The sequence below is a fragment of the Artemia sp. Qi Xiang Cuo genome, chromosome 8 (genome assembly GCF_049724085.1).
Source record: "Artemia sp. Qi Xiang Cuo chromosome 8, ASM4972408v1, whole genome shotgun sequence".
NCBI classification, from domain to species: Eukaryota; Metazoa; Arthropoda; class Branchiopoda; order Anostraca; family Artemiidae; genus Artemia; species Artemia sp. Qi Xiang Cuo.
This window is the reverse complement of record NC_142801.1, coordinates 70,359,044-70,371,647: the sequence shown is the minus strand read 5'-3', so window position 1 is coordinate 70,371,647 and position 12,604 is coordinate 70,359,044. Positions and strand designations below refer to the sequence as shown.

The following is a 12,604-nucleotide window of genomic DNA, read 5'->3' as shown; positions in this document are numbered from 1 at the left end:
AATTCAAAAGATAACTTGAACTTTGTATCTTCTATGAAAAATTTGGAACAGTATTTAAAATTTTTTCATCTCTTTGAGAAAAATCTGAACTGAAGTGGAATCTTGCATGATGACTAGAACTTGAACTTTTCTTCACTTCGTTGAGAAAATTTGAAATTGAAGTAGAAATTTTTATCTTCCGGGGAAATATTCACAACTATGGTATAGCTTTTTCTATCTTCTACGGAAAAATTTCAAATGGAACTTTTAATTTCCTTGTGTCTTTGTGAAATTAAGAACTGAAGTGGAAGATTTTTATTTTCCTTGGAGAAATTAGAATTGAACTGTAAGTTCTTTAATAAAATTCAGAAGATAACTTGAACTTTCTATCTTCTATGAAAAATTTGGAACAGTATTTTAAATTTTTTCATCTCTTTGAGAAAAATCTGAACTGAAGTGGAATCTTGCATGATGACTAGAACTTGAACTTTTCTTCACTTCGTTGAGAAAATTTAAAATTGAAGTAGAAATTTTTATCTTCCGGGGAAATATTCACAACTATGGTATAGCTTTTTCTATCTTCGACGAAAAAATTTCAAATATAACTTTAAGTTCCCTTGTGCCTTTGTAGAAATGAGAAATGAAGCGGAATATTTTCATTTTCTCTCGAGAACTTAAAATTGAACTGTAAGATATTAGATAAAATTCATAAGATAACTTGAATTTTATATCATCACCCCAAAATTTGCAACAGTCTTTAGAATTTTTTCATATCTTTGAGAAATATCTGAACTGAAGGGGAAACTTGCATGATATTGTGGCGTGCACAAAAAAATCTCAACTGAAGTGGAAACTTGCATGATATTGTGGCGTGCACATAAGTTGTAAAATAAAGTTGTGGTGAAAAGGATGAGTACCTCAACTTGTAAAATGGGTTTAGGAGGAACATTAAGAAAAGAACTTGCTCTGAAGTGCCTTTTGAAAAGTATTGCTTGATGTTGTGGGCATTCAAAAAGCTGTGAAGTATAGTTCTGGGTGAAAAAAGTTGGGTACTTCGACTTGTAAAATGGGTTTAGGAGGGACATTAAGAAAAGATCTTGTTCTGAAATGTCTTTCGAAAAGTATTGCTTGGTGTTGTGGCATTCAAGAGCTTTAAAGTATAGTTGCGGGTGAAAAGGCTGGGAACTTCAACTTGTAAAATGGGTTTAGGAAGGACATTAAGAAAATAACTTGTTCTGAAATGCCATTTGAGAAGTATTGCTTGGTATTCGAGCATTCAAAAAAGCAGTAAAGTAAAGTTGTGGGTGAAAAGGATGAGTACTTCAACTTGTAAAATGGGTTTAGGAGGGACATTAAGAAAGGAACTTGTTGTGAAATGCCTTTTGAAATGTATTGCTTGGTGTTGGGTGCAAAGGATGGGTACTTCAACTTGTAAAATGGGTTTAGGATGGACATTATGAAAAGAACTTGTTCTGAAATGCCTTTGAAAAGTATTGCATGGTATTGGCGCATTCAAAAGAACCAAAAAGCTGTAAAGTATAGTTGTGGGTGAAAAAGATGAGTACGTCAAGTTGCAAAATGGGTTTAGGAGGGACCTTAAGAAATTAACTTGCTCTGAAATGCCTTTTGAAAGGTATTGCTTGGTGTTGGAGCATTCAAAAAGCTGTAAAGTAAAGTTTTGGGTGAAAAGGATGGGTACTTCAATTTGTAAAATGGGTTTAGGACGGTCACTAAGAAAAGAACTTGTTCTGAAATGCCTTTTGAAAGGTATTGCTTGGTGATGGAGCATTCAAAAAGCTCTTTGAGAAAAATTTGATCCGAAGTGAAAAATTTTTATATTATTTGGAAAAAATAGAATTGATTAATAACTAATTTCTTTTTCATTGAGAAAATTCAGAATAGAACTTTAACTTTTCTTAACTTCATTGATAAAATTTAAAATTGAAATAGAACTGCTTATCTCCCGAGAAAATATTCGCAACTATGATATAGCTTTTTCTATCTACTATGGAAAAACTTAGAATTTGTAAAATTGGTTTAAGAAGGATATTAAGAAAAGAACTTGTACTGAAATGCCTTTTGAAAGGTATTGCTTGGTGTTGAGGTATCCAAAAAGCTGTAAAGTAAAGTTGTGGGGAAAAGATAAGTACTTCAACTTGTAAAATGGGGTTTAGATAGGACCTTAAGAAAGTAACTTGCTCTGAAATGGTCTTTGAAAAGTATTGCTTGATATTGGGTAATTCAAAAAGCCTTATAGTAAAGTTGTGGGGGAAAAGATAAGTACTTCAACTTGTAAAATTGGTTTAGGAAGGACATTACGTAAAGAACTTGCTCTGAAAAGATATAATAAAGCCGTTGAAAAGTATTGCTTGATGTTGGGGTACACAAAAAAGTCGTAAAGTAAAGTTGTGGTGAAAAAGATAACTACTTCAACTTATAAAATTGGTTTAGGAAGGACATTGAGAAAAGAACTTGTTCTTAATGCCTTTGAAAAGTAATGCTTGATGTTGGGGTGTGCAAAAAAGTCGTTAAGTAAAGTTGTGGTGAAAAAGATAACTACTTCAAGTTGTAAAATTTGTTTAAGAAGGGTATTAAGACAAGAACTTGTACTTAAAAGATATAATAAAGCCTTTTGGAAAGTACTGCTAGGTGTTGGGGTGTGCAAAATGTCGTAAAGTAAACTTGTGGTGAAAAAGATAACTACTTCAACTTGTAAAATTGGTTTAAGAAGAATGTAAAGAAAAGAACTTGTTCTGAAATGCTTTTGAAAAGTACTGCTTGGTGTTGAGGCATTCAAAAAGCTATAAAGTAAAGTTGTGGTGGAAAAGATGAGTACTTCAACTTGTAAAATGGGTTTAGGACGGTCACTAAGAAAGTAACTTGCTCTGAAATGGTCTTTGAAAAGTATTTCTTGGTGTTGAGGTATCCAAAAAGCTGTAAAGTATAGTTGTGGGTGAAAAAGATAAGTACTTCAAGTTGGAAAATGGGTTTAGTAGGGACATTAAGAAAATAACTTTCTCTGAAATGGTCTTTGAAAAGTATTTCTTGGTGTTGAGGTATCCAAAAAGCTGTAAAGTAAAGTTGTGGTGGAAAAGATGAGTACTTCAACTTGTAAAATTGGTTTAGAAGGCACATAAAGAAAAGAAGTTGCTCTGAAATGCCTTTTGAAAAGTATTGCTTGGTGTTGAGGCATTCAAAAATCTGTAAAGTAAAGTTGTGGGTGAAAAGGATGGGTACTTCAAGTTTGAAAATTGTTTTAGGAAGGACATTAAGAAAATGACTTGTTCTGAAATGGTCTTTGAAAAGTATTTCTTGGTGTTGTGGTATCCAAAAAGCTGTAAAGTAAAGTTGTGGTGAAACGGGTGGCTACTTCAAGTTGGAAAATGGGTTTAGAAGGGACATAAGAAAGGAACTTGCTCTGAAATGTCTTTTGAAAAGTATTTCTTGGTGTTGTGGTATCCAAAAAGCTGTAAAGTAAAGTTGTGGGTGAAAAGGGTGGCTACTTCAAGTTGGAAAAGGGGTTTAGAAGGGACATTAAGAAAGAAACTTGCTCTGAAATGTCTTTTGAAGAGTATTTCTTGGTGTTGAGGTATCCAAAAAGCTGTAAAGTAAAGTTGTGGTGGAAAAGATGAGTACTTCAACTTGTAAAATTGGTTTAGAAGGGACTTTAAGAAATGAACTTGCTCTGAAATGCCTTTTGAAAAGTATTGCTTGGTGTTGAGGCATTCAAAAATCTGTAATGTATAGTTGTGGGTGAAAAGGATGGGTACTTCAAGTTGTAAAAGTGGTTTAGAAGGGATATTAAGAAAAGAAGTTGCTCTGAAATGCCTTTTGAAAGGTATTGCTTGGTGTTGGGGCATTCAAAAATCTGTAAAGTAAAGTTGTGTGTGACAACGATGGATGCTTCATCTTGTAAAATGGGTTTAGAAGGGACATTAGGAAAGGGGCTTGTTCTGAAATGTCTTTTGAAGAGTATTGCTTGATCTTGAGGTATGCAAAAAGTTGTAAAGTAAAGTTGGGGTGAAAAAGATAACTAATTCAACTTGTAAAATTGGTTTATGAATGACATTAAGAAAAAAACTTGTTCTGAAATGGTCTTTGAAAAGTATTTCTTGGTGTTTGGGTGTGCAAAAGAGTCGTAAAGTAAAGTTGTGGTGAAAAGATAAGTACTTCAACTTGTAAAATGGGTTTAGGAAGGACCTTAAGAAAAAAACTTGTTCTGAAAAATATAATAAAGCCTTTTGAAATGTGGGGACCCTTCTGTGTCTCAAATGCGCAAAAAAAGTATTAACAAAATGGGGATGGGGCTCTTTGGGGACCCGGGAGGGCGTTTGGAGATCCGGGGGCCCTTGAGGGCTGGGTAGTCCTTTGGGAGCCCGGGGGACCTGTGGGGACTGGGGGAGGGCCTTTGGGGGCCGGGGGAGGGCCTTTGGGGGTCCGGGGGCCCTTTGGGAGCCTGGGGGACCTTTGAGGACCGGGGGAGGGCCTTTGGGGGTCCGGTGGACCTTTGGGGACCGGGTGAGGGCCTTTGGGAGCTTGGGGGACCTTTGGGGACCGGGGGCTTCCTTCGGGGTTGGGGTAGGGGGATCGGAACCCTTTGGGGTTGTGGTAGGGGACCTCACAACACTGTTCAAATGGAACTTGTGTATTATAACGACCACAGAGTTTGACCCTCAAATTCTCTTCTAAAATCTTCAAAAATCATATTTTAAAATGTCTCTAACTGTTTCACCGAAATAATTCCCTAAAATAATAATTTGTTCTGAAAAGATATAATAAAGCCTTAAAAAGTTTTATATTGGGGGCTCAGGAGCTTTTGGGGCGCGGGGGGCCCTTTGGAAGCCCAGAGAACCTTTGAGGACCGGGGGCTTCCTTCGGGGTTGGGGTGGGGGGATCGGAGCCCTTTGGGGTTTTGTTAGGGGACCTCACAACACTGTTCAAATGGAACTTGTGTATTATAACGACCACAGAGTTTCACCCTCAAGTCCTCTTCTAAAATCACCTTTTAAATCATCTTTTAAATTGTCTCTATCTGTTTTACCGAAATAAGTCCCTAAAATAATAATTTGTTCTGAAAAGATAAAATAAAGCCTTAAAACGTATTATAATGGGGGCTCAGGAGCGTTTGGAGCGCTGGGGGCCCGTTGGGAGCCTGGAGAACCTTTGAGGACGGGTGGCTTCTTTCGGGGTTGGGGTGGGGGCATCGGAACCCTTTGGGGTTGTGGTAGGGGACCTCACAACACTGTTCTAATGGAACTTCTGTATTATAACGACCACAGAGTTTCACCCTCAAATTCTCCTCTAAAATCTCTTCAAAAATCATATTTTAAAATGTCTCTAACTCTTTCACCGAAATAATTCCCTAAAATAATAATTTGTCCTGAAAAGATAGAATAAAGCCTTAAAAAGTATTATAATGGGGGCTCAGGAGCCTTTGGGGCGCCGGGGGCCATTTGGGAGCCCAGAGAACCATTTTGGACCGGTGGCTTCCTTCGGGGTTGGGGTTGGGGGGATCGGAGCCCTTTGGGGTTGTGGTAGGGCACCTCACAGCACTGTTCAAATTGAACTTGTGTATTATAACGACCACAGATTTTCACCCTCAAATCCTCTTCAAAAATCATCTTTTAAAATCATCGTTTAAAATGTCTCTGTTCTCGCCGAAATAATTGAAAGAACCATCCATCCATCCATCCATCCATCCATCCATCCATCCATCCATCCATCCATCCATTCATCCATCCATCCATCCATCCATCCATCCATCCATCCATCCATTCATCCATCCATCCATCCATCCATTCATCCATTCATCCATCCATCCATACATCCATTCATCCATTCATCCATCCATCTATCCATCCATCCATCCATCCATCCATCCATCCATCCATCCATCCATCCATCCATCCCTTCAACCATCCATCCGTCAATTCATCCATCAATACATCCATCCATCCATCCATCCATCCAACCATCCATCTAACCATCCATCCATACATCCATCCATTCATCAATAAATGTGAGAATATTTCTGTTTTTTTATTCTCACTGACCAAAACAATAAAACAGACATAAATGTGAGAAAGTTCCTGTTTTTCCATTCTCACTGACAAAAACCATAAAAACATCCAAGAAAACAGACATCAATGTGAAAAAGTTCCTGTTTTTTCATTCTCACTGACAAAAACCATAAAAACAGACATAAAAGTGAGAAAATTCCTGTTTTTCAAGTGAGAAAAATACTGTTTTTTCATTCTCACTGACAAAAACCATAAAAACAGACATAAATGTGAGAAAGTTCCTGTTTTTCAAGTGACAAAAATACTGTTTTTTCATTCTCACTGACAAAAACCATAAAAACACACATAAAAGTGAGAAAGTTCCTGTTTTTCAAATTCTCACTGACAAAAACCATGAAAACATCCATAAATCTGAGAAAGTTCCTGTTTTTCAAATTCTCACTGACAAAAACCATGAAAACATCCATAAATGTGACAAAATTCCTGTTTTTAAAATTCTCACTGACAAAAACCATAAAAACATACAAAAATGTGAGAAAATTCCTGTTTTTCAAATTCTCACTGACAAAAACCATAAAACATCCATGAAAAACATCAAATAAATCGACCAACACACATAACCATCCATGAAAACAGCCATAAATGTGACAAAATTCCTGTTTTTTCATTCTCACTGACAAAAACCATAAACCACGTGGTTCTATGCCCATATATGGTGTGCTGACACGACCTCCTGAGGCATCTCTACTGATAAATAAATGAAACTCCAAAACGAACAGAAATTACAATAATTAACCGAGTCATACTCAACACGAGCAGAAAATGACATAAGTTGGGTGCAAAACCCCTATGCCTTCTCAAGGCCAGAACGCAATTTGCGCTTTACTGAAAAAATTCAAATGAATGTGGATTGTCAGTTTAATATACATATACTGATATTTAGTAATCAAAATGTTAGTATTGTATGATTTATTAAATTTATAAAAGTAAAAACATTTATATTCTAAACCAACTTCTTATGCTCTTTTCATTGGTATAAATTAAATCCAAGTATTCCGAGCAAACTCAAAATTATTTCATTTTATGGCGTATTTCTCCTTTTTCCTTGACAAACAAATGAGACAAATACTAGGTTCCCATGTTATAGCTTCACAAGATAACCTCTTCTGCCATTCTGAATTGCAACAAGACCTGATCTTTGTAACGATACCAAATAGGACAATCTTGAATGCACCATTCGATTCCTCGTGCTGAGTTTACCGATCAAACATACATAACTCATTTTCGACCGAAATGGCATATGTCGGCCTTTTAGTCATCACAGCCGCAGTGGCGCAAAGAGTTAGGGAAGATAACAAATTACAGTTGAGCACCGAGAAGGCTCATTGAGTGCATTTTGGGTCTTCTCGAAGCAAGATGTGATTTGATGCCACATTTAGGTATATTGTCTCTTAAAGTACCAAGGACATTAAAATTAAACATGATTGTTTAATAGGTTAAGTGGAAGTTACACAACCGTATTATCTTAATGTTTGATATAATTTGTTCAGTTATGTTTCTAGGCTTTTTCATCGTTGGTTTTTTCTATTTGCTGAAGTTTTTTTTTACAATTTCATCTATGTATTTTACATAATAGTCGATTTTAAGGGAAATCTAGGATGTCTCAAAACACAAACGTAACCACAATAGTGAGCTAACAGAAGAAATAAAACAAAAAGATGGATAAGAAATTAAAAAGATTTAGGGCTGTTCTGCATTTTGTCAAGATATCTAACAATTGCTAATTTACTATGGGGCTACTGAAAAGTGTCCTGCTGCCTCATTCTTTTTTTCCTTTTAAGAAAGCTAAAATCACAAATAACGTCATTCCCTATTTGAAAGAAAAGTCAGGTTCTTCTGGCATTTTACAAAGCATGGTGTCGTTTGTGTTTTACTGAAAACTGAATAGATTAATTTGAAGATTACCGTTTAATATTTTTGAATCTTTTTTAGCTTTAATAATATATTTGTTTTAATGGAAAAAAATTAAAAGAAAGGAAACGGTAATGCAAATCAGAGTATTGAGAATAGTAAAACTTAATTTGTTATAAAAAAGATTTTATATCAAAAAATTTGTGTTCTCTACAAATTTTTACTAGTATTTTTATTTTCGGAACATTCAAGAAATTTAGAGGTATTACAAAACCTTTGCCTTAGTAGTAAAGCCATATGTCCCATTTTCCGGCGGAGATTATCCGAATTTACTACCGAAATGAGACATAATCAAAATATAACCTTCACTAAAACTCCAATTTCCTGAGGTGAGTTTCATGGAAAAGATTTCTAAGGCAAAGACAGAAGCGAAATAAAGCTAACCAAATTCATTAATGTAGACTGCTAACTGTTTATTGTTGCAAAAAAAGTAAAATTTCTAAGATTTCTTCGTAGTCTTCGAAAATGAGCCTTTTTTCACTTGAGGATTAGGAAAAGGTTATGCTTTCTAAGAAGATATTTTCAAGTAGTAATAAATTATCGCTATTCTTTGTCCTTTTAGTTAAAGACTTTTAAAGTGGTTCCGTTAAAGAAGTTTTGAGGATTAGGCATTTTAATACCAAAAGAATCTATAAATTTTGAGCGTTGAAAAACCCTATTTATTCATAGCTACCCTTCTTAGTAATTGGAGAAACTTCCGTCAAAGTTACATACATGTTTTCTCAGTTAGTCATCAAGGAGGGTTTCTAACCCTCCCCCACGGATGATCTAAAATAACTACTAAAACAATCAAATTCTTACCTTATATTAATAACCTAACTCCGGTTAATGTTTAATGTTAAGAATTTAAAATATGACATTGTTAAGAGTTATGGTATTGTTAAAAGTTGATCTCAGAGCTCACCTTTTTTATTCATTTTTAATGTATTTTGAAAAAAAGGAAAAAAAGGCGAAGAATTTCTGCTGTTACTATTAAAAAATGGCAGACCGTGTTGGAGAAATTAATGGAAAAATGAGAAATTTCTAATGAATTAAAATCAAGAACCAATGAAACTTCGATTGAATCATATAATCATATATCAATTTAAAATAAATAATGTATAAAATATATTGAATCATATATTGAATGATGTCACAATTTAGTAATTTTAGCAGTTATTTTGAACTTGAAGAGACAACTTACAACTAAGATAATGTACCTCGTACTCGCGTGCTATCATATCACTGGCGCTATATTACTGACGTTTTTTTACCCTTAGTTGCCGATCAATAATCGTCCGTTTTGATAGTTTTTTTTTGCGGTTTTAAGTGGGTAGGTGGTTAACTGCGAACATCTAGCTTGAAGCAATTGAAATTAGACTGAAACACTGTTATTTACACAAAACGTAAATTCTTAAAGTTTCTAGTGTCTGCACTATGCCATTGTATATTTTTCTTCAATTTTAGTATATTACAAGTCAAACTTGTAGTCTTAGCTGAGTGCCTAGCACGCTAAACTTAAAATCCCTTGCCCGTTGGGACAGGGCATCCTCGCCTCAGTGCACCTCCTTACTGAAGAGCTAAGGAATAGGGATCAAGACCACCAGTAGGGACTGTAAAGTCTAATGACGTATTATTTACCTTACCTTTACAAGTCAAACTGTATTTGTTAAAGCCAAAATGACCTTTTAGTGTTCTATCAAGTGGTAGATTACCTTACCGTTGCTGACATCATAAAGACTAAGACTTGCCCTTTTTTTTCAGGTTCTCTGTGTCCTTCGCTTGGAATATCAGACAGAACTTTCCATATTGCATTTTGGCTTGGATATATTAATAGTTGTTTGAATCCTTTTATTTACACAGTGGCTTCCAGAGACTTTAAGCGGGCACTGAAAAAGCTAGTCTTTAATACCAAATCTCCACTTCACTACAAGACTACTTTTCGATATGCTGATAGAACAAATCTTAAGTGATTTAGACTTTCCACCATTTTCGGTCGTTTCCTCCTGGGAAAGCAAAAGCTTAGTACAATAAAAATAACTGGTTCCATTCACGATCTATCCTGAAACCCAAGGCCGTATCCAGGGGGAGGGCTAGGGGATTCGACCCCCCCCCGGAAATGTTTAGCTGACTCGTAAAAACGTAAAAAAAACATGTAAACAAATTTTTGATCTGTTTTTAAACCTTTTTCTGTAAACCCCTCCCAGAAAAAAATACCATGCCCCCAACAAAAATCCTGGATACAGCCCTGCCGAGACTTAAAGCGTCTAGAATAAATGTAAGAATACTACACTAAAGAACTATTTGAATAAATGTAACATGCGCTACGGCTCAAGCTCAAGAACGCTCACATTTGCTCTCCCCTCCAACTAGTCTTTAATGCCAATATCCAGCTTCACTGGGAGACTACATTACAGTATGCTGATAGAACGAACCTAAAGTGATTCAAATTGTAAAGGGCTTTGATATCTTGTATTTTTGTGACTCTAGTCGACAGGGGGGAATCTCCAGCATTTTTATTGGGGGGGGGGGGGACGGGAAAGAGGGGTCCATACCAAGGTAGTCAAGGGGCTTGATATATATAATATTTTTTTCTCCACACTATTTGGGGGCAACTGCCCCTCGCCCCCCCCCCACAAACGATGCCCCTGCTAGTCGTGATTTATCATGAGAACCACTCAATATTATTCAAGTGCAAAAGAGTAGATTACCCAAGGCAGTTGCGATAATTAAAAAGGTTTTATTGTAAGTTTGATCTTACTCCATCCTAGACTGTTTTGGTAAGACTACCAAAAAATTAATTTTAAAACACCCCTCAGTAAACCTAAGCCAGCAAAAATAAGACAGTGGTGAATGTCTTCATGTAAATTTTAATTTAGATTTCTATCAAATGTATTTAGGGAGAATACGAGGTGTAGGGGGGGGTACCCACCCTCCCATCACTCTGAATCTCAAAAAGGTTTCTAAAGCTTATGATTAGTAATCCAATGAGCCCCCTCTGAAGTCTATACCAGTAGTCAGCAAACTTTTTCGCCAAAGAGCCATATATGTACATTACCAGGATTTAAAAAAAAAATATATAGAGCCAGATGGGTTTATTAATGTAGTAAACCTTTATTATGATTTTAGACCTTCATTAAATTACGTGTACACTGAATGAAACTTGATTTCAAATTAATAAAGATTATATTTATTGATTAAAAAAAAAATTAAATTAAATTAAATTAAATTTAATTATGACAATAACTGACAAACACTTAATGCGAACAATGTCCTTGCATCTCCTTGGAAAGTTTGAGTATGTTAGGTTTGTATGTTGTTGTTTTTAATTTTAGGCACGATTCCAGGTTCTCTATCTTTCTTTGCTTCTATTTTTCTTTGCTTCATTTTGGTAGCCATTTCAAGGCACCTAAAAAAACATTTCAAATTATAATCTTTTCAAAAGCCACCAATACAAACTTATTGTCATTTTTAAATTGATGAGAAAAATACCTGTTAGATGTGCAGCTAGATGGAAAAATACAACAACTTTAGTCTTCAAGAAGGTACCCTAGTAACATGCACAGACACGATAAGCTCCAAAAACTACCTGCAACTGACTGCTGACTGGCACAGTGGGCAGTGGATGGCATGTAGAAACGCCCGCGTCTCCCCCGCGCCGCGTTCCCTTCAATCGTCAACCGACCGATACCCTCGGCACGACTTGCGCGTCTGCTGCCTGCATTTAAATATTTGTGCTGGAGCGGCATTTGAGGGGCCAAAGAGCCACATGCGGCTCCGGAGCCGCACTTTGCCGACCACTGGTCTATACGATCACACTTTCTATATTAACCTTATGTACCCCCAGAGCATAACTCATATATAAAAGATAGAATATACTAAATACGTAACCTAACCTAGGTACCTTTTTCCCCCCTAAACCCCAAAAACCAATAGTTTAAATATTATAAATGCAATGACAAACCACGGTTTGCGATCCAATTCTCTATTAACAGGTACCCGTTTTGACTAATTTCCTTTAGCAAAAAATATCGCGTGGGTACCAGCTAATGCGTAAGTACCAACTGCGAATAACTGTGAAATGTGCCTTTAGTGACCGGTTTTTTGTACGTACTATATATATATTATATATATATATATATATATATATATATATATATATATATATATATATATATATATATATATATATATATATATATATATATATATATATATATATATATATATATATATATATATATATATATATATATATATATATATATATATATATATATATATATATATATATATATATATATATATATATATATATATATATATATATATATATATATATATATATATATATATATATATATATATATATATATATATATATATATATATATATATATATATATATATATGTTCTAGGCGTTTATCCCTCCCCCCCCAGAAAATACCCCCTGCGGAAAATACCTCCCCCGGCAGAAAAAAAACCGCAGAAAATACCTCCCCCGGCAGAAAATACCCCTCCGGTAAATACCCCCAGAAAATTTGCAAATTAGGGGGAGTATAGCGGGCCTGCATGCAAAATGTGTTTGGTACAATTATTCTGTACCACAATTTATTATGTTTTTTTTTTTTTTTTTTTTTTTTTGTTTTTTTTT

The 12,604-nt window shown here is 35.2% G+C and overlaps 1 protein-coding gene across 1 annotated transcript in view; it reads left to right on the top strand.

Moving 5' to 3' along the window:
- The window catches only part of LOC148949759 (alpha-1A adrenergic receptor-like), a 137,363-nt gene extending 125,322 nt beyond the window's left edge, over positions 1–12,041 (top strand). The window contains exon 4 of the mRNA XM_089093728.1: positions 9,714–12,041. Within this exon, the coding sequence (XP_088949854.1) occupies positions 9,714–9,922 (209 nt within the window). The 3' untranslated portion in view covers positions 9,923–12,041. The remainder of the gene's footprint in view (positions 1–9,713) is intronic.
- The last annotated feature ends 563 nt before the right edge of the window (positions 12,042–12,604 follow it).